Below are 22,038 nucleotides of genomic sequence, written 5' to 3'. Positions count from 1 at the left end.
ATATTCCTGTAAATCTATAAAGCACCAATTAAAAAGAAAACAATAAATAAATAGAAGGAAGATCAGTAAAGTAGAAGAAAGGGAGTAAGAGAAGGGAGGGGGAGGAAGGAGGAGAGAGTGATAGGAGAAGTATTGAGGACGGAGCAAATTACAATTCATGCATGTATGATCGTGTCAATATGAACCCCACTATTAAATATAACTATAATGCACTAATAAAACAAATTAAAACAAAAACAAAAAAATACACTCAAAAACAAAGTATTTTAGAAAAACTGTGAAGGTTACCCTTGAGTAATAAATTACACTTTATTGCATGGGTTCTATAATAATTACTTCTGTTTATTACTTAATGATTTCTGGCTTTGTTCCAAGTAGCTGAGGATGTTAGACAAATGAATCAGCACTGGTTAAGCATCATTGTACACATGCATATTAAGTGCTCAATGAGTGATCACAGTAGGTTGTAAGATCACAGTTTCTAGAATAAGTTGTCTTAGGTTCAAATCCCTGCTGTGTCACTTCTAGCTTTACTGATCTTAGGCATGTTACTCATTACATTAAGGGTTAGTCTTATGTTCTATAAAAAGAGGCTAACAATAGACTATAACATAGGATTATGTAAACATAATGTGAGTACACACTAGGCAGAGAGACTAAAGTAAACGTTAGCTGTAATTATCCTTTCTACTACTACTACAAACACTACTCAGAACTCTGTAGGTAAGTTTCCTAAAGAAGCTTAAGATAAATCTCTATGATTTAGGAAATTACATAAAAGCTTAAGACCAGCTTTTCATACTATGGAGATTAGAACATATGTACTTATAATAATGTGTACATAATTGAGTCAAATGTTGAGTTAAACGTTTAGTCAGCATTTTCAAAAGCAGAAGTATCTATTAAGAAATCATTAGAACAGGTACACAAGTTTAGCAAACTGCAAGATACAAGATCAATAGGCAAAAGTCAATTATATCTTTTGATACACTAGCAATGAAAAACCTAAAATAAACTTAAGAAAACAATTTTACTTAGGATTAAGAAGAAGTGGGACATACACTGACAAGTACAAACATTATTGACAGAAATTGTTAGGAAACCAGAAATGGTAACTCTCAAATTTATGTATTGATTAAAAAAAATCCCAACTGTCTTTTTTTTTGCTGATACTGACATGCTAATTTGGGGACCAAAATATCCAACAATTCTGAAAAGGAAAAGAACAAACTTGGAGGAGGCATACTATCTGATTTCAAAATTACAAAGTTAACATAATCAAGACAGACAAAGCACCGTTATAAAGACATATCTAGAGATGACCCATGACTACGTGAAACGATGCAACACTATACCTCCTCAGAAGAATGCAAATCAAAACCACACAGAGATACTACCTCAAGTAGCTAAATAAATTTCTGCAAGCTGAAAAACTTTACAATATTAGAGAACAACTTCAAAATGGTAAAACATGTTCTTTCCAACAATATCACTAGTAAACTTGAGTATAATAAAATTACCACATAAGTTTTAAAGGAGAAAAGATTTTAATAAAAGAGCTCACTTACTGTTGCAGTGATGTCATCTTTCTTCAATTCTTTTGGCTTGAGAAAGTAAGCACCTATTGTAGACCTTTGATAATTCCAGGTTGAGCAAGATAGCTTACCTTGATGGCAAGCAATGATACCATCCCAGTCACTCTCTCGAGCTTCCTCTAAACATAATTAAAATCATAAATCAAAGTGCTTTTTATCATCTCACTCATTTGCTCATCTATTATTAATTAAGTATCTAATATTCTACCTTAATATCTGGTACTAGGGATACAATGGTAAAATAAACAGGCTATCTCTGGAAAGAGCTTCCTATCTAACAGGTTAACTGATAAAAACTGTACATACTTATGGTGTTCAATGTGTTTTGACACCTTATAACATTGTTGAATGGCTAAATCAAATTAACTGACAATATCTACTAACAGATTTTGATTAGAAGAAAGAATGAGAAAGCATAATTGCATGACTATTTTATATGAGCACTCAGGAAGAGTTTTACTGGGAGATTTTGGGAGAGTAAAACTCTCCTGGCTTCCTGGAAGGAGCAATAAACAAATAAAACTTCTAGTACAGAGGTAGGCGGAGTCCTATAGACAAAAGGCCCAAGACTAGTTGAGCAAAACCAAGGATGGCAAGTAAGTGAAATGTGTTCCTGGGAGAGGCGAGAGGACAAGGCAACTGGGGCCACATTACAAGGATATTGAAAGTTAAAGAGGCAAAAGTCTACCTAAAGGTAATAAAGGGCACGAAAAGATTTTAAGAACATGACATGAGTCAGCTATATGTTTTAGAAACATCACTTAGGCTGAAGGCAAATAGAAAGGTGATCAAAAAACCAAAGTAGTGATCAGGTTGTTATAATAACCTTGAAACAATAACCATAATATAGAAATGGTGCCTATGTAGTTATTTCCTGATAGTTTTCACTCAATCATCCCATTATATATGTATACTTTTCTTAAACGCTTTTCTTCTGAAGAAGTTCTGCTCTATGATATGGTATACTACTATTGTACTTAGATCTTGATTGGTCATGGCCACATCTTTTCACATTTGCTCTCTGTTATAAATTTCTACATTAGTGACTTTCATTATACCAGATGATAGGATAAAAAGAAGGGCTATAAAATATTATTTATTAATAGCTGGTATAGAGAAGAACAAAACCTGAGATTTAAAAAATAAGTTCATGTTAAAATTAACTCATTTTCAATCTTCACACAAGATTAGTACATGCTTAAGGTTACCCTCTGAACATTTATTAGAATTTGCAAACATATATTTTTTTTTAAATGGAGGAAATAATGAAGTACAAAACAATAGAAGTTATTTACCAGCTGCAAACTTTGTGATAGGTGGAAGTCTTACTGACATGGTATTCTGAAGTCCTTTACGCTTGAGTCTCTTTTTATTAATTAATCCTGGGGTTGGGGAAGAGGGAATCATAGTTATGAATCTTTCTTCATGGGGGAAAAAAATGTTCTTCACTGTCACATAACTATAAAGTTCAAGATGTTCTCATTTAAGTCAGGAGCACAACAAGGGTACTGTTATTATCAATATTATTTGTTTCTGAAGTTTGTGTAATTAAGATGCAAAAGCAAATTATAAGGTATAAATAACTGAAAAAATGAGGTAATCATATTATTTGCCAATAATGTGATAGAACCAACACAAATAACGATATATCACATTGCTGGATGAGAAGATTCTTAAAGATATCAAATCTCTCCAATTTAATTCCAAAAGGAACTATTTTAGATTATCAATTAAAAAAGAATCCTATAAGTTACCTGGAAGTACACACTTTTATGAATAGCTAGAACATTTACTTAAAAAAATAAACATTAATGAAACTAAAAAACATTTTTGTTTAAGAAACCTCTCAAAAGCTGGAAACCAGGAAGAGAATAAAGGAGCCCTTTAAAGCAAAAAGATGAGATGCTATTTATTTTGATGCTTTCTTTAAAATTGTTCCCATAATTTAAATTCTGCACTCTACAGATGGATCACATTAGGCTATGTTTTTTGGGTGGCAAGAGTATGTTTTATCACCCAAGATGCCTAACATTTTTTAACAGATTTATAGTAAGCAGTACCCCAAACACTTCTACAGTGATTTTGATCTTAGCATCTTAATAGTTTCTCCTCCATAAGGTTTTAATTTTATCCAAAACAGAGGAAATATATTGATGAAACCTCCTCCAGTTCTCCCAGAATCTTGCAGTTTCTTTTGTGACTAGCAACTTCTATTCTATATTGCAAATGACCTACCATGTCCCAAACTCTTATTGAATTTTTCATGTACCGTGGAAAATGACTGAAGAGTTCCATCTTGACCTATTGATATAAAAAGAAAATTCCTCATCAAGCTCCATCAAAACAATAAGCCATTTGAATCACAGAGGTTATAAAATTAGATTCTACAAAAAGCTTAGTGTTATGGTTTGGCACATTTTAAAGAGAAATTACAATCTAAAAATGCGTCCAGCTCTCAATACCTACTTAAGTACTATGGGTAGAAAATAGAAACTCACTTGCACTTAGAATTTGTTGTCCATTTTGTCCATAGTATCTGATCCTGGTAAGAGGAGCACTATGGCCCATTCTGAATCTCAAAAGTCGGCCTTCACCTGTGGGGCCATCAAATATCCATATCTGCCAAGAAATTAAATAGTAAGGTTCTTACACCATGTGCTCTCTGATCTGCAGTCAGGCAGGCCACTGACCCTGAAGTGGGGATTGGGAAAGAAATAAGCTGTAACTCTTTCCCACTTCATTGCAATGTCATCTGCTATACTTTTTATTTATCTATAACAATGTTTCATCCCATATTCCTTTCATCTTCTAATTTTGGTACTAATACATTAAAAAGCAAGCTTGTAATAACCAAAAAGGTAGGCCAGATGAACCAGAAAAATGACAAAAATAATCATAATACCCTGAGAGCATTGTCAGCACCATTTGTGACAAGAAGAGGTTCTCTATGGAGAAATGTCAGTCCAGCAATTGCTGTAGAGTGTGCATTTCTCATTTGATTGATTAATTTTTTGTCTTCTAGATCCCAAAGTCCAATATGGCCACATGGGCTTCCAGCTGCCATTATTGGATGACCATCTGTTATTAAAATAAAATATATGTTAAAAAACACAAGCCCCAAAACAAGTAAACTTGACAAATTTCTCTCCCTTTTAGTTTATAAAGTTAAAACTATACACTATTAGTCTTCCCATATTTTTTGCCTTGTTCTACTTTGGTGTTTCATTAATACTTATTAAACTATAAGAAAACAATTTCTGTGATTTTAAAGTAAAGCATTTCAGGTGTTCTTAACTCTCATGAATAAATATGGTAAAGATTACCTGTGCGAAATGAAATCGAAGTTATGGGTCCCCAGTCTTGACGAAACTTCATTAATGTTTCATCAAACTTAATGTTGTGAATGATAACCTGACCTGACATAAGACCAACAGCAACAACATCCACAGCTGGTGCCTGAAAATTAAATTACTCATAAGTTTCTATTTTCTTAAGCAACACAGCCTTACAATCTTTATGATCAACACTATTATTTATGTGTTAATATGAGAGAAAATGAAGTATCTTCTTAAAGGTGTGCAGGGGGAAATCCACAAGTATTACCATTCTGGCTATTATTAACTAATGCTAAGAGTTAATATTAACTGCTATTCAAATGGAAGTATTTAGGAACGATTTTTCCAAATTACTTCCCAGTTTAAATTTTGCCAGTCAATTCCCCTCTCAACTGTTAGAACAAAACAGTCTTGTTAAGAAAAAGTCACACAGAAAGAAAAGTTTACATGTGCAATCACAACAAATCACTGACTAGGTGAAAGAGAAAAAGACCTCCTAGAAAATATATGAAGGCTTGTCATAAGTATGGCAACACATGTAACTGGAAAGGAAGTAAAGAATTGTTTATCCATAGTAAACAGGAAAAGCCTGTAAAATACACTAAAAGGCAAAAAAATGTTTTATAATCTTCTCCAGCCATAACATTCTATGACTATAATTCTGTCTTATAATGGATAGGTGTGGCAGAGCATGGTTGATGACAGTGAGAGGGGATGAGGGAGTGCAAATAAAATGGGCAATGAATATTAGAAAGATCAGGAATAATGGCTACATGTGTAACCAACAGACTCACCAGATTTTCTATAGACATACATTCATTCATATACATATGTTTTGCTGACTCATAAAAATGAAAAGCAATTTTCTAAGTCTACCAATGAAAAAATCTTTAGGATTTTTGTCCCCAACTATTTCAAATAGGAAATCTCAACATCCTGATAAATTTCTCTGTAAAACCTATAGTCTCCTTTGCATCAATGAACAACTAATTTCTGTTCTCTATAAAGCTCTATACTACATGCTTGCAAAATAATTAGTAAACAAGGTCCCACAATAACCACAGGTTTAGAGCCTAATTCTAAATGGCAAACGTGTTACTCCTTATTGTCAGTGTACTTCTAAAACATTATTTCCTTAGTGGAACAGTTAGTTATAAACTATATTATTTTGTCTTAAGGTCTAAAAACAGGCTGATCCCTGAAACTAAATGAATCTACTATTTGGTTTAACTAAAAATTACTAACCTGCTGAAGAGCAGTCACTCCAACCTTCCATCCTGGAAATGTATACAGAAGCTTACTACAAAAAAAAAAAAAGAGTTGAAAGCTAGGGTTTTTTTGTTTTTGTTTTTTGCAGGTGGAAGAGAAAAACAAAATCGACTATTGACTATATATTTAAAAGTAAACTAGTAACAGTAGTATTTATTAAATTCTTCATCCCACATTATTCTGAGAACATATTACCATGTTCAATACTCAAAATAATCACATGAAGTAAATATTATCACCTTTTTTCCAGAAAAAGAAACTTAAAAAAAAAAAAAGTGCTAAATAATTAAGGTCATGTAGTTAAAGAGTTAAAAAAAAAAAAAAAAAGAGTGTGTGTATGCAGGTTCTAGACTCCCAATCTGCAAATTACTATGCAAAGCCACCTCATTAAAAAATTTAAATGTTTGAGTAGAAGAAAAAATATGTGAGTAAAATCCATTTTATCTAGACAATAAATCTTGGAATATAGGCAGATCTCATTTTTTTTTTTTACTGAAATATATTTCTAGAAATATCATCACTAAAGGGAATAATTAGATTTTTAACTAAAATAGTACTTGAATGTTATATGAACTGTCTTATGGAAACAGTTATGCTGCTCTCATATTGTGAATCAGACCATGAATGATTAAGTCAGTCTATGGAGCAGAGCTATCTGAAATCATTTTAATACTAGTCATTAAAATATTAAATTATATATTAAATTCTGCAAATGGGCACAAATTAGTCTCTGCAATAATTACATAATGGATAAAGTACACAAAGAATGTAAACATCACAAAGAGCCTAAGAAAAGAACCTTAAAAGCAGAGACAGCATCTCAGTCAACATCCCTGAGCATAGCACAGAGTTGGCAGTCAGCGGTATCTGCCACTGAACTGAAATATTGATTCAAAACTAAACAACCTTCCCTTTCAAATTTACAAGGGCTTTGGAAAGAATAATTTAGGTAGTTAAATATTTTTGTTTGCTTGTTTTAACATTATACAAAACTTGAGTTAGCCTTTTCTCTCTAGATAAATGTTCAAGTAACAAGAAGAGGTATTTAAAATCATTAATGTAGCCTTCCAGTTATATTAATAACATTATAATAAATATTCATTATACTGGTGGTTGTTGATCAAAGTACTTTTTTTTCCCTTGAAATCATTTCTAAATGGTAGCACTAAATTAACACGAATTTGTTTTGCCATCTCTTTCCTTCATTTATAAAAATCTAGAAGCTATCTAATGCTAATCTCATAATATTACTTTATAAAGCTGTCTGGATAGCTATATGGATTCTTTCTATTGACTAGTTACTGAGTCAATAGTTTAGACTATTCAATGTGAATTTAGGAAGTTGCTTATTTTGTGCCAGGACCACATGACACTTTTCAAATATGTGATGGCATTAAGTGATAACTTCTCACAGCCATATTTATTGTCAGCCCTCCAAATAAACATATAAGGGCAGAGAGAACTGAAAGATGCAGAATGCTTTAGGAAGCTGGGCATGGTGGTACACACGTATAATACCAGCAACTCAGGAAGCTGAGACAGGAGAATCCCCAGTTTAAAGCCAGCTTCCTCAACTTGGACCCTGCCTCAAAATAAAAAGTAAAAAGGGCTAGGTGTGACTCAAGGGTAAAGCACCCCTGGGTTAAATCCCCAGAACCAATAAATAAATAAATAGGAAGAAGAAAGTAGTAGATGCGGATAAGATGAGAAGTACATTATTTATTTAAGTAAAGTGCTTACTTGGATTTTACATTCCACAACTGCAGACTTCCTTGTTCACTGCCCAGAAGTATTTTGTTCAAGTAGGTACTTGGATGCAAAATCGCAGAAATTTTAAAAACTGATTTATCGAAAGTCAATTGTAGGTATTCTTCTACAAAAAGTGAAAGTTACAAATAACATATAATTATTTTTTTATAAAATAGTTTGACACTTATTTCATATACCCATATATTTACCATTTAAAGTAAGTTTACCACAGAGACTTCTATGCTAATATAAATCAGACATATAAACTAACCTATAAATAACCCCCAAGAACCAAGATAAATGTGATAGGGGCAACTTGTAAATGTCATTTAGGCTGTCAATATTACCTACAAGTTCTACCATAAATACTATTAGAAGTTTCACTACTTAAATTGGTTTACAGGAAAGAAAACAGGATTAAAAAATGATCATAGGGATCAACATTAATATTTTTATAATCTGATCAAGAGGCAGAAGTGAATGCTCCAAGTGAAGAGCCAAATATCTGGGAAGTTCAACGAGCTACTTAGAAGATGTGAAAAGAGGTGAAGTTTAGTGAAACCAAAAACAGTGCTTCTCACACATTTCTTCAGAAGACTCTAACTCAGGAGATGAAAAGAACTTAAAACACTGGGAACTTAAAAACCCAGGTCAATGTGTTGTTCTAACAGCAACAAAAAATCTAGGCATCAGCATCAAAAGAGTGCCTGAGACTTTATGAGCTAGATCTTATAACTTTATAAAGCTTTTTAATATCCACCCTTGAAGGTAGCCCAGCAGGTAGTTACTTGCTGCAAGATCAGAAACTTCTTTAAAATCTTACATTTATTATAATTAAAATTACAGTTTAAATTCTGTTTTTCACTTCAAAATTTGTTCAGTACTGAAACAATTTTTTTTTCAAAAGTTTACCAATAAATTTGAATACTGAAGGTGTACTTCATACTCCCAGAAGTATGTATACCCCAGGTTAGAATGCACAGATATAGGTGAAAAGTATACAAACTTTACTTTGAATACTATTTTAAAAGATCCTTGTCTCACTACAAATAGCTCCCTGAAAACTCCAGGTCAATGTATTGTTCTAAAAGCAACAAAAAATCTAGGCCAGATCTTATAACTTTATAAATCTAGGCCAGATCTTATAACTTTATAAAGCTTTTTAAAATCTAACCTTGAAGGGAGCACTTTTGGAATTCTGTTACCCCTACTTGAGCAAAGATTAAACAAAGAAAAGCATTAGCAATTTGTATGAGAATACAGAATAACTCCCAGAAGGCAACCTCTAAAATGTTGACTAAAAATAAGAATACTGCATTGAACAATAGATAATCAAGACATATATAAGTTAAAAATGTAAACAGAGTAAAGAAGTTAAAAAAAAATGTATATTTTCCTTCTTATTTACAGATTCTTCAAGTTTACTATTAGCATCTCCTTTTGAAAGATAAAAATAGTAGGTATGAACATACATCAAAATCCATTCTACAGAGAAAACAAGTCACTAATTTTAAAGAACAGCAATGGAAAATATATTAGTTGAAATTAGCACATTAAACAAGTTGTAAGTAGTTAACCAACTGACAAAAACTGCTTATTTACTTCTTATTTAGAATGTTTTCTCTTATACATGTTAATTTTTTTATTTTGTTTATTTATTTTGACTGTTTTGCATGTGAAACCTCTGGTGTAGAAGTTATGTTCACATAGATTTTTAACTATACACATACAATCCCAAGACAAAACAAATAAATTATTAATTCTTACCTTCTGAATATACATGCCAAATAATAAGAACGCTGTCAGTATCAACAGAGATAATGTGATCCCCAAAAGGTTGCAAAAGATGGATTTCTGCCTTATGACCCTTAAAGGTATGTACTATCTATAAAGTTTAAAATAATTTCATATTAATAGTCATTCATCAAGTAATATTATCCAAAAAAGGCTTTCTAATCCTAAAAACATTCATGTTAAGAATGTAGTCCAATTTTTTAGCATACAAGATTATATGAACAAATATTAAGGAGTTAGACACGTTCACCTGCTTAGCCAGTTCAATAAGGAAATAAAGCATGGACTAAGAACATAAAAATGAGAACTCTAGGGCTTAGCCTCCCTACTGAGTTTAGGAAAAAGGTATGCATATATACCTAGATCCCTTGCTGATTCGACCATTGTAATTCCGTTTATACTAAAAAAAATGGTATTTCTAGAAGGCTGACCTCTAAGATTCCATCACCAACTGCCTTCCAGATAAGATGAGAAAGGGGAATATAAAGTACTTCTTTGCTTTACCTTCCTGTTTTGACACAGAGGCACTGACCTCACAGTAACTTATCCCTCCATCACTACATCGCCTTCTCCATAGTTTCAGCTTTCACCAGGCTTCGATAACACTACTTCTTCTGCCCTTTGGCCGGAGGATTGGTAACAGCTTCCCCAAGTTTATAGCCTTTGATGCATTCCTCCCCCTATGTTGTTCCCCCAACCCAGCCCATACCTGTAAGCAGAGTTCCTTCATTAAAGTGTCTCCATATGGACCACATACATATGTGTATTTATAAATACACATATAAAGGTGAAATCAAATTTTCTCTTCCTCTATAAAACTGAGCATACATTAGAAAGAAAAAAAATGGTACAAATTGAAATAGTTCAGTGATACAAACCTCTTTATTACGGGCAAATGCAGAAAAAATATTCCCATAAGCAGCGAAAACTAGCCTCCCATCAGCTGCCATACAGCAGATATCCTGTGGAACAGAGTTACCTAAAACATAAAAGAAATACAATTTTAAGATCTTGTAATAGAAACCATCAATATACATATAATATTTTTAATGGATATAATAATTAAAAATATATTTAATAAAAAAGAAAGCTGAGGGCTGAGGTTGTGGCTCAGTAGTAGAGTGCTCGCCTAGCATGTGCCAGATCCTGGGTTCGATCCTCAGGACCACATAAAAATAAATAAATAAATAAAGGTATTTAAAAAAAGAAAGAAAGCTGAGAATCAGTATAAAATTTTAATCTCAATATTGACTGTTGTAAACATTAAGATTTGCAAACATAACAACATAATGCTAAATAAATAGATAAAAAGAAGCTTTGTGAAGTATTTGGAAAAAAAAAACATCATTTAATACATGGAACTGACAGATGGGTATCTGGCCCGCTTATGAACACCTTCAAGAACAGAGAGTTTATTAGTAACTTCAGGAAAAATATAAAACTAAATTAAAACTCAGATCCACATCTAACTCAACCCTTTAGACCAACCCCAAAGAACTCCATATATACTCTTTATGTTGAGCCTTAAAATAATTAAAGACGATACAGTTTCTACTCGGTTATCTCCAAGGTAAATATGCTTATTACCTCTAGCCATTTCTTATGGGACGTGATTTCTTGATTCATTTCTCACTAATAAAATCATGGTGCCCCCTTTTCTTTCTCTTTTGGGGTCAGGGAGATGAGTAGACAGAAGATGAGCGTAAGTATTTTTTATGTGCATACTCCACTTGGGGATTTAGTTTCCATAATACTATTTCTATAGGTTTAACATTCACTTTTGTATTCAATTTAGGTTATTCTGTCTTCTGTCTTCTAATCTTTTAAAAATTGTTTTTCAGACATACACAATGTATTTCTCTTACAAGGATCACATTTTAAGGTAAAATTAGTACCTGTTAGCTCTGGCAGGCCTTTTATGCTATTAAACAGTTCTTAGAAAAATAAATACCACCCCCATTGAAAAAAATATCCAAATGAGACTCTTCCTTACAGTAGAAGGAATGATAGAAAAAACAAAACGACTATTTAATAACCATCATATCACTAACTGAAATTCAGGCAAGTCTCATCATTAAATGCTGACTAAATGCAGCAGGTGAAACTTTGAAGAGCAATAGCATATTTACAGAGTCTGAATGCATCATATTACAAAATACTTATTAACTACAAAGGACAAACTAGTAACTTTAAAACACAGCATCCTGACAGATATCACCTTAACAATCAAAGTTATCACTGCCAGGAATAGCATGTGCCTACTTATAAAATTCACTGAGAATTCAGCATCATTTCTTTGTTACTCCTGTCAAAATACTGAATCTAACTATAAAGAAGTATCAGAAAAACTCAAACTGAAGGTTATTCTACAAAAGAATTAATCACAATGTGGTAAAATACAAAGAAATGCTGAAGAACTACTCCAAATAAATAAATAAATAAATCATGTGACAACTGAAAGCAAAACATGATAGTGATGATAGTGTCACAGTTTTTTGTTTTTTTGGTTTTTTTTGCCCCCTATAGAGGTTTATTAGACACACACACTGGATTCTTTACATATTCCAGAAGCCTTAAACTTATGTCAAAAAAATTTTAAAGATACTAAGCCACCATAAATTCAGAATAAAATTCACACTTACTTACTGCAACCAGACTAAGTTTCTGAACCTGTTAAAAAAAAAAAAAAGATTAAGTTTTCATAAGGAAAACAATTTTATAATAACCTAACACCTTAAGATTAAGCTACAACCTCATAGGTAAATCTGCTATGCTGTCCCTCCTAGAAAAGATACTCACTGACCCTAAATTTCATTATCAGGAAAGTTATATTTTCAACTATTTCACCAACAGTGGTGATGGAAGTAGGCAAAGGGTTTCTGTAGTGAGCCAAAGAGTAAATGTTTTAGGATTAGCAAGTCATAAAGTCTGTGTTGTACTGACCCAATTCTTATACTGTTGCAGGAAAGCGGACATAATAAATATACATGGGTATATTCAATAAACTTTTATCTGTAGGTACTTTTATTTGGTTCTCACATCCTGAAATAATGTGATTTTTCCCTCTACTCTTTAGAAAAATAATAAAACCACTCATAACTCATGGGTCATGCAGAAACAAATAGTGGACTGAATTGGCTTAGAGACTAATTTGCTAATTCCAATATATGGTTACTAATTCATCTGTATGACCTGAGGAAAGTTACTCATCTTCCCTGTGCCTCAAATTCCTTATATGGATTCCAAATATGGATTAAGATATGTACCTACTTTATGGGATTATGAAAATTCAATTTTGCAAACAAATTTATGTAAAACAGAGTACAGCAGTCATGTAGTAAATGCTCAATGTTAGCTGGTATTACCAACATCAACAGCTATTTTTACCTTGTCTATTGTCCAGGTACAAATGCTTATATGCAGGATGTCTCACAATGGGCAGTAATACAACAATGGCCATAGGAGAGAGCCCTTGAAGAACAAGTTAATGACTTGGGATCATTAGTGCCATTGTGTTTACCCCAAGTTATTTTTAGTTTCAGAGATCATAGCCCAGAAAATTGGTTGGTGTAACAAACACAGAGTCCTCAGGTAATAAGCATTTTATGCCATTTTACAGAAATTTAAAAAAATGTATCATCCCCACCCGCCTCCAAAGAAAGCATCACAAGATCTAAAGGACATCTTAAAACACATTTTTATGACTAAATTTCAATGTGCAAATAATAGTAAATTTTTTTATAAAATGTTAAAGATGTTACTCTCCTAACAATAGGATTTCTTTGGAAGGGGCGGGGGATGTGTTTGTGCTTAACAAAATGTTAGGAAAGACACTGTACCAAACATATGATTTCAAAAGGAGATACAGAATTTTGAGACTTTTAAGTCTTTCTGGGTACAGTGATGTGGAAAAAGGAATGTTGGCAAGCTACAAATATAAATTTGACATAACCATTTACACAATAAAGGCAGTAAAATTATCCATTTATTTACTAGAGGATTTATTTAAATAAAAATGTGCTCATTAAATTTTTACTCTAAAGGTGGAAAAAGTTTTCTTTAAATGAGAAAATTACAAAAGTTATGTTTCAGGGAGGAAAACTTTAGCAAAACCAAAAATTGGCAAGTAAGAAAGAAGTGGGAAGAATGGTATCAATAAATACTCCCACATGATTTATGTCATTCTGACCCAACTTTCTCCATCACCATCCCAGGCTTCCAGAAACCCAACTCTCTTCACCTCACCCCATCCTTCTTTTCTTTTTACATTTACTCAACTAGCTCCCAATTCCCACTCTTCTTGTTAATAACCTCTTTAATTTTCACAGTTCTTCAAGGAAAACAACTCTACACCATGCTTTCCAGAAAAAGTGCTTAATAACCTTGGCTATTACCACCTTCATCATATTCCTGCTTTCCACACAACTTACATTATTTTGGAGAAGACAAGAGAAAGAACAACAAAATACTATTTCAATTAGTGGTAAATTTGGGGAAGGGGGAATCCATCATTAATAAGCAGCATGTAACTTTAGTTTCCTAATACTTACTTTCCTAAGTTATATAAGGGTGCTACAAAATTAGTAAAAAACTACCTTGCAAAGAAATTGCTGCAAAGCTTAGAGTGAAACGGCGCCAGATATTCAAAGTTGGTTGAAAACAGATGCTCAGGGGAAGTTCGGGGAAACTGGATTGCCATCGAATGTGAAGAGTCCCTTAAATCATCAACTCACCCTTCCAGTCCTCCTAAATGTATTTCAGTCCGGATTTCTAACCCAGTTTGTGTCGTCAGTTACACAATAAGTGTCTAGCGAGTCGTCTAAGGGCTTATCTTATTCATGTTCGCATCCTCTGGGAGGATCAATAATTATCTACTAAACAAATATGATACTTTAACACTGAGACATTCTCAAGTATTCATTCCTTAGCCAGGTTCCCTCCGAACTGCAAGAGCTAAAGCAGCGGCACCAGGGTTCAATGAGGGTGGCTAAATAGAACTGGGTGGGGTTACGGAAAAGAAGAGCAGAAAGGGAAATCCTCGTTGGGTGGGAGGGGAGAGCGGGAATGCCCCAGGACAGAGCTGGGAGCCGAGGAGGGTAGTTCTCGGGAAACCGGCAAAGAAATCACTCACGTCATACGTGTGGAAGCTCTTGCCCACGCAGGTCGTAACGTAGAACCGGCGCTTCAGCGAACTGAACCGCACCACGTGCGGGATATCATTACTAAAAAGCCCCAGGGCTCGGAATCCAGCGAACAGTGAGCTCGCCGAGCGGCCTTCCACGTGGCGTTCCATCTCTGCCACGGTCCCAATTCCTTTCGGCTCCGGTCCAGAGGGAAACCGCGCACGCTGCACCTCAGCACGTCTCGAGAAGAACCTTTGCCAGAGCTGGAAACTTGCGACCGCTTCCGGTACCTGCTGCCAATGGCGTTTGTGCGGACTGCCCTTAGTGCAATATGCAAAGAGCTCCCTCCTCAGCCCGCAGGAGATGGGCGACTTTGGTTCCGCTGGCCTCCGTGTCCACACGTTGTTCTGCGTGCGCTCTGGCTCTGTAGCTGGTGGAACCTTATGGTTGGGGAGCGGGAATCGCTGCGCCCTGGAAGGATAAGCTTGTGATGATGATGATGATGATGATGATGATCATTTTAAAAAGTACAAACCCCCGAGATTATCGAGAATATCCGAATACTGGATATTTGATGATACATAGAAGTTACAGTTAAATTTTAAGTCTATGATAGTAGTAAAGATCCTATGTTTTGAAGATACATATTTACAGATGAAATGATTACAAAATGTGTGAGGATTTACTCCAAAATAATTTTAAATGAGAAGCCGGATTTGATGAAATAAGATTAATAATTGTTGAAGCTAGGGAATTGGAGCGTTCATAATGCTATACTTTGGTATAAGATGGAACTATTCCATAATAGAAAACATTTTTGCTTTTTAATATTCCACTTAATCATGGAAATATATATAATTTTCATTACCAGATGTATATTTTTAAAGTTTTCCGAGTTGTGAATAAAGCAGGCAGATATTGCTTTTTTTTTAATGTTTTTTTTTTTTTTCCTTTTTTGGTACCAGGGATTGAACCCAGGAGTGCCTTATCATGGAGCCACATCCCAGCCCTTTCTTGTATTTTATTTAGAGACAGGGTCTCGATAAATTGCTGAGGCTGGTTTTGAACTCATGATCCTGCTGCCTCAGCCTCCCAAGTCACTGGGATTACAAGCATGTGCCACCATGCCCGGCCAAATATTGATTTTATACTCAGAATAAATACTTTTCAATATATTGGGAGCTTGGGAAGCTGTGAAGATGGCCTTAGGCCTGAGCCTAAGCAACTCCATTTCAAAAACTCCAATTTGAAACCTGCAGTGTCACCAGGCACAGCCAACAGATCCCTCCAGTAAGACCACAAACACATTACTTCCCCTCTCCCTGATAAACAGAGTGAAGTCTCTGGCAGGCTGTCCTAGCCTGACAAGAGGGAAAGGGGAAAAGATCAGGGTAGAGACCACCAGACCAGATGTTTCTGACCCCAGGGTAAATGGTGTCATGGAGAAATATGGTGGAAGCTGATATGGATTGAAAGGGGGTTCAAAAGCCCCAAAATTTAGTGTAAATAATAGAGTTAATGAAAAGGGATTTCACCAGCTGAAACAAGGATGTACTGGAGCTGGAGAGCCTAATGAGGACCTGACATCTCATCACTTGTCATCATTTCTTGATCCTCTGTGTGGTCTTCATGGCTCTCAAACTCTACCGCCTCGTCTGGACCTTGGTGAGAGCCATAACTTCTCCATACCGCCCTCTCCTCAACCAGTCATCCACTCCATACCAGGAAAAGCCTACCTTAGTTCCAGATCTGATCACCGTGGCCTGAGTGAGTGTGCATCTGCTGGACATAAAGCCTAAGGCTTAAGACTTTTGAATTTAACATGCAGAGGGAATGTCTGTCATTAGCCTGTCATGGTTAAGTGTGTTTGCAGTGCTTAGAATTAATCTAGAATTATTTTCAGTGAATTAATTAATCTAGAATTGTTTGCTGTGAATTATGTCCATTGCAGTGCCTAGCCTTAAGGATTGTCGTTTTCTTGATTAAGAACCTATAGTGTCGGCTCTCGTGGAGGCAGCTAGCAGGAGGCTAGGGAGTGCTGAGCCGAGAGTTGTGCCCTGCGCTGCCCAGACTAGCGAACAATACAGTCAGGATGGCTAAATGTGACCCCAAGAAACCAAGGGGCAAGCTGTCTGCTTACGCCTTCGTTGTGCAGACTTGCAGAGAAGAACATAAGAAGAAAAATCCAGAAGTCCCTGTCAATTTTGCAGAATTTTCCAAGAAGTGGTCTGAGAGGTGGAAGACAATGTCTGGGAAAGAGAAATCTAAATTTGATGAAATGGCAAAGGCAGATGAAGTACGCTATGATCGGAAAATGAAGGACTATGGACCAGCTAAGGGAGGCAAGAAGAAAAAGGACCCTAATGCCCCCAAAGACCACCATCTGGATTCTTCTTGTTCTGTTCAGAATTCCGCCCCAAGATCAAGTCCACAAATCCTGGTATCTCCATTGGAGATGTGGCAAAAAATCTGGGTGAGATGTGGAATAACTTAAGTGAAAGTGAAAAGCAGCCATACATCACTAAGGCTGCAAAGCTAAAGGAGAAATACGAGATGGATGTTGCTGACTATAAGTCTAAAGGAAAGTTTGATGGCACAAAGGGTCCTGCTAAAGTTGCCCGGAAAAAAGTGGAAGAGGAAGAGGAAGAAGAGGAGGAAGAAGAAGAAGAGGAGGAGGAGGATGAATAAAAAACTGTTTACCTGTCTTCTTATGAATACCTTAGAGCAGGGGAACGCCATGATTGACACATCTTATTTGAGATGTGTCTGTTACTCTCATTAAGTTTAATTTCAGAATTTGATCACGATCATATTGTAGTCTTTCAAAGTGCTCTAGAAATTGTCAGTGGTTTGCATGAAGTGGCCCTGGGTGTCCAGAGCACTCTAAAACTGTATCAAAGTTGTACAGATTTCCAAACATTTTTAAAATGAAAAGGCACTCTTGTGTACTCCTCACTCTGTGCACTTTGCTGTTGGTGTGACAAGGCATTTGAAGATGTTTCTGGTATTTTTTTTTTTTAATTTGTAAGGTGGTGTTAACTATATGGTTATTGGCTAGAAATCCTCAGTTATCAACTGTACATATCTATAGTCTGTAAAAAGAACAAAACAACTGAGACAAACTCTTGATGCTCCTTGCTTGGCGTTGAGGCTGTGGGGGGAAGATGCCTTTTGGAGGGGCTGTAGCTCAGGGCCTGCACTACAAGGCTGGACCTGTTGACACTGCAGTGGGCATCCATTTAGCTTTAGGTTGTCTTGTTTTTGTATATAGTGATATAGCATTCTGCTGCCTTTCTTAGTTGTGGAAAAAGGGGGGTCAGCTGGCATGAGAAGTGTTTGAATTTTTTTTAGTTGAGTACGGTAGATTTTAAACTTTGTTTTCAAACAAACTGTAGAACTCTTCATTGTCAGCAAAGAGCCACTGCATCAATGAAAGTTCAAGAACCTTCTGTACTTAAATGCAATTTGCAATGTTATGTTATTTTTTGTATGTTTAGAATGCTGAAATGTTTTTGAAGTTAAATAAACAGTATTACATTTAAAAAAAAAAACCTATCGTGTGAAATTGTATTGAGTAATTTGAGTGAATAAAGCATTAAAAGGGGCAGAAATGCGTGGACATTCTTTATTTCTCCCCCTCGACTACATTTGTCACAATTTTGCCCCGTCACGATAGAAGGGGAATTGGAAATGTTTCCTAACCAGGAGTTTATAAAGCCCTTGACGTCTATTATTTTCATATGTTCAAAATAAGGTTGTGAAGGAACAAAATTTATATTGCTGCTTTGTATATGAGGAAATGGGTTCATTGGATGACTTCCCAAAGTTCCAGAACTATTTGGTGCCCAAAGCCTGACTAACAGGTTTAGAGATCAAGATCAAACACTGGGCCACGTAATGGGTGTATGTTCACCTTGGATAAAGATCCTGAAGTTCCCATAGTTTACCTAACTTTCCCAAAGTCACTTAAACGATGGTAGTATTGATACTGCCAGTTACCAGTGACTAGTTCTGCTCCCTCAAATGTTTAAATTTGAACATTAGAGAAGCATGCCCAGGCAAACATATTTTAAAAGGTTTATTTAAAAAGGAGTAACAGACTTCTCCCTGGAGGGAGAAGGGGGCCATAGGCCATAGGGGGTATTCTGGTATCCCAAGAAGTGAGGTCTTCTGCCCTTTTTATATGTCCTAGGCTTCCTCTGGTCTCCTGCCTTTCCCCCCTTATCTTTCTCCTTCCTGCATACTTGACTAGGCTCAGGACTAGGCCCAGGAATGCTAGGTGGGACAGCCCAAAGGTGGGAAACCTGTAGGCTGAAGGGGGAAGGGCAGGATGGAGTAGCCAAGGACACATTAACAACCTTATAGCTCCCTGTAGGGAGGGGCAACTCCTGGGACAGGTTACCTTGGCAACAGGTTGGAGCAGGAGCAGGTTCTTGATAAGGGTGGAGGAAGGGCTCTGAGGGAACTAACATTTCAATCCTTGGACAGTCTCCAACTTGTTGGACTCACTCAAAATTGGCCTGACTCGATTTACCTGTCTATACTGACTGCCTATTTAATTCTGGCTTCAGTATAACAGTTGGAATTTAGGTTTGACAAACAGATCCATCTATGCTTTTTGACTTACAGATAGTGAAACAAAAGTTTTAGGATCAAACCTGAAATGGAAAATCTAGTAGTATGGTAGCAGTAAATATGCATGTTAGCTGTTCCACTATGATAATTTGAAAGACAGGTATTATGGGCTCATTGTGGGTTTCTAGTTTTAGCATTCAGTCAGAGTTCATTTCACCACTTGTGTTACTTTAGTTAGTTGCTATTAAGTTGCCAGCTAGGCATGAGAATGTGTGATAAAAAAAAAGGAAACTAGCTGTTATCATTTTTTACTTATACAAACCCCAAAGACACTATCACAAATTTAGAATTTGAAAAGGTGAGAATAAAGGTCTAGGATACTGTGGTAGAGGTACTATATAACTGACAAATGATCATTTTCAATTCCATTTAATGAATTAGTGCTTCAGAATATTGGGGCAAATAAATAGCTATGTCATGTTATTTTGAACTTTCTTTTAAAAAAGTCATATATGACTGTTTCTAAACCTTTATATAATACAGGCAGTTTCTGAGAAATTAATGTGGCTCCATTTTTAAAAAATAAATAAATAACACCAGCTTCTACCTCAAGTCCTGTCCTAAGGAAGGGGGCCCGACCCTTGTCCTTGGAAAAACTCACAGAGCACTCTTAAGTACAAACCCACCCTGCTGAGTTATTTGTCTGTAAATAACAGGAGAGGTCTGTGGCGCCAGGTGTCCCTGACTCAGTTAGGCTAGGTGAGGACCCATAGCAAACCCCCTAGCAACCTCCAATCAGCATAAGACAGGGGAAAATACCTGGGATGCCAGATGACCCCCAAGTAGTTTATGGTGGTTGATATCATGTTGGGAAACCATGTATTTTAGCACGTACACCCCTTGTGGCCTAAACCAATCAGTTCAAATGAACCCCCCTCTTTTACTAGCCAATCACCCCTACCCAACTTGTTCCTGCCAGTGAATGAGCTAATCAACGTTAAGAATTGTTTGATTTTCCTTCAGTATGGAATGTTTTGCTGTATGATGTTGTGACACATAGAGTATCCCCCCAAAACCTATAAAATCTCACTGAACTGGGACTCACTCCCTGGGACCGCTTCGTCGGGAATGGTTGTGAGTCCAGGCTTGAGCTTGCAATAAAGACTCTTGTGTGACTGCATCGGATTCGGCTCCTGGAGGTCTATTGGGGTCCCACGAATCTGGCATTACATTTCTTTTTTGTTACTCACTTTGTTTATTATGATAATGAGCCATCACCAAGTTGGTCCTTAGTAATTCTTAGCTCCATCCCTTTGTGAAGTTCCTCTCACACTGAAAAGGGTTGTCCCTATGTAACCAGGTTGAATCATAAAACACATCAAAACTTCTGGCCTATAGCAGGGTTACTAACTCTGAAGGAAGTCAACTGCTATGTTGTGGCTTACACAACAAGAAACTGAGGGCCTCCCACCAACCACCAACACTACCCTGCAGACAAGTGAGTGATCCTAAAGTGATCGGAAGCAAATTCTCCAACCCTGCTCAAGCCTTCAGATGACTATAGACTTGGCTTCATATCTACTGTAACCTCACAAAGAAATGTGAGCCAGAACCACCCCATTAAACCACTCCTGAATACCTGAGTCCAATTGTATGACAATGTTTATCACTGTTTTAAGTTACCAAGTTTTAGAGTAATTTGTTACACATTAATATGTGCCCAGTATTCTTTTGCTTATCTTTCTAACAAAATTTGAAATTTGTACTTCATTCTCATTGTATTGATTGACTACATTAGAAATCCAAAGATGTTTCAAGATTTTTTAGCCCACCCCCTCATTTCATTGATGAGTAAACTACTATGGACTATAATTCTGAAACTGGTTAGTGGAAGAGAAGGTGCTACGTATCAATTCTCCTACTGACGGTCCAAGACTGAGTCTTAAATTTTTCTGGAAGCAATTCTTCCTGACTGTCCATTTCCCCTCTGGTTGTGGAAAATGTATGAGAACATCTGGCTGTCACTGATTCAATAATACCACTTAAACATTTTGCAATAATATTGTTATCTAACAAGGAGAGAGAAGATGTGAGGGAAGGGGAGGGGGGATAGTAGGGGATAGGAAAAGTAGTAGAATACAACAATTACTAAGGGCATTATGTAAAATTGTGGATGTGTAACCGACGTGATTCTGCAATCTGTATTTGGGGTAAAAATTGGGAGTTCATAACCCACTTCAATCTAATGTATGAAATTTGATATGTCAAGAGCTTTGTAATGTTGTGAACAACCAATAAAAAAAAGAAAAAGAGAATCAGCAAAAAAAAAATATTGTTATCTAGGGCATAAATGAGAGATTTACTTAATAGCAACTTCAATCTCAAATCTGGAAACTATAGAAAATGCTTGTGCTAGCCAAACTCTTTGAGAATTGTTACTTAAGTATCACAGGATATAGAAACTTTTTAAGCAACAAACTATTTATTTCAACTTTTTATAGAAATCCTCTTTTTAATATACCAAATACTACTATCTGTTTTAATTAAAAAAAAATACTCATTTTACTTCACAGTTTTGCCTTTGGCCAACAGGAGATT

General features: G+C 35.6%; 1 protein-coding gene and 1 pseudogene across 1 annotated transcript in view; one reads left to right on the top strand and one right to left on the bottom strand.

Moving 5' to 3' along the window:
- Wdr36 (WD repeat domain 36) overlaps positions 1-15,116 on the bottom strand; it is a 33,221-nt gene extending 18,105 nt beyond the window's left edge. The window contains exons 1-12 of the mRNA XM_026391310.2: positions 14,874-15,116; positions 12,385-12,412; positions 10,621-10,721; positions 9,716-9,833; positions 7,940-8,072; positions 6,176-6,230; positions 4,919-5,051; positions 4,498-4,673; positions 4,094-4,214; positions 3,831-3,896; positions 2,891-2,977; positions 1,569-1,714 (exon numbers count right to left, since the gene is read on the bottom strand). Of these exons, the coding sequence (XP_026247095.2) occupies positions 1,569-1,714; positions 2,891-2,977; positions 3,831-3,896; positions 4,094-4,214; positions 4,498-4,673; positions 4,919-5,051; positions 6,176-6,230; positions 7,940-8,072; positions 9,716-9,833; positions 10,621-10,721; positions 12,385-12,412; positions 14,874-15,035 (1,326 nt within the window). The 5' untranslated portion in view covers positions 15,036-15,116. The remainder of the gene's footprint in view (positions 1-1,568; positions 1,715-2,890; positions 2,978-3,830; positions 3,897-4,093; positions 4,215-4,497; positions 4,674-4,918; positions 5,052-6,175; positions 6,231-7,939; positions 8,073-9,715; positions 9,834-10,620; positions 10,722-12,384; positions 12,413-14,873) is intronic.
- A 1,835-nt stretch (positions 15,117-16,951) lies between these two features.
- Positions 16,952-17,553, top strand: LOC113184573 (high mobility group protein B3 pseudogene; annotated as a pseudogene).
- Positions 17,554-22,038: the final 4,485 nt, after the last annotated feature.

The sequence above is a fragment of the Urocitellus parryii genome, chromosome 1 (assembly GCF_045843805.1).
Source record: "Urocitellus parryii isolate mUroPar1 chromosome 1, mUroPar1.hap1, whole genome shotgun sequence".
Taxonomy (NCBI): domain Eukaryota; kingdom Metazoa; phylum Chordata; class Mammalia; order Rodentia; family Sciuridae; genus Urocitellus; species Urocitellus parryii.
This window is presented reverse-complemented; position numbering and strand designations above follow the sequence as displayed.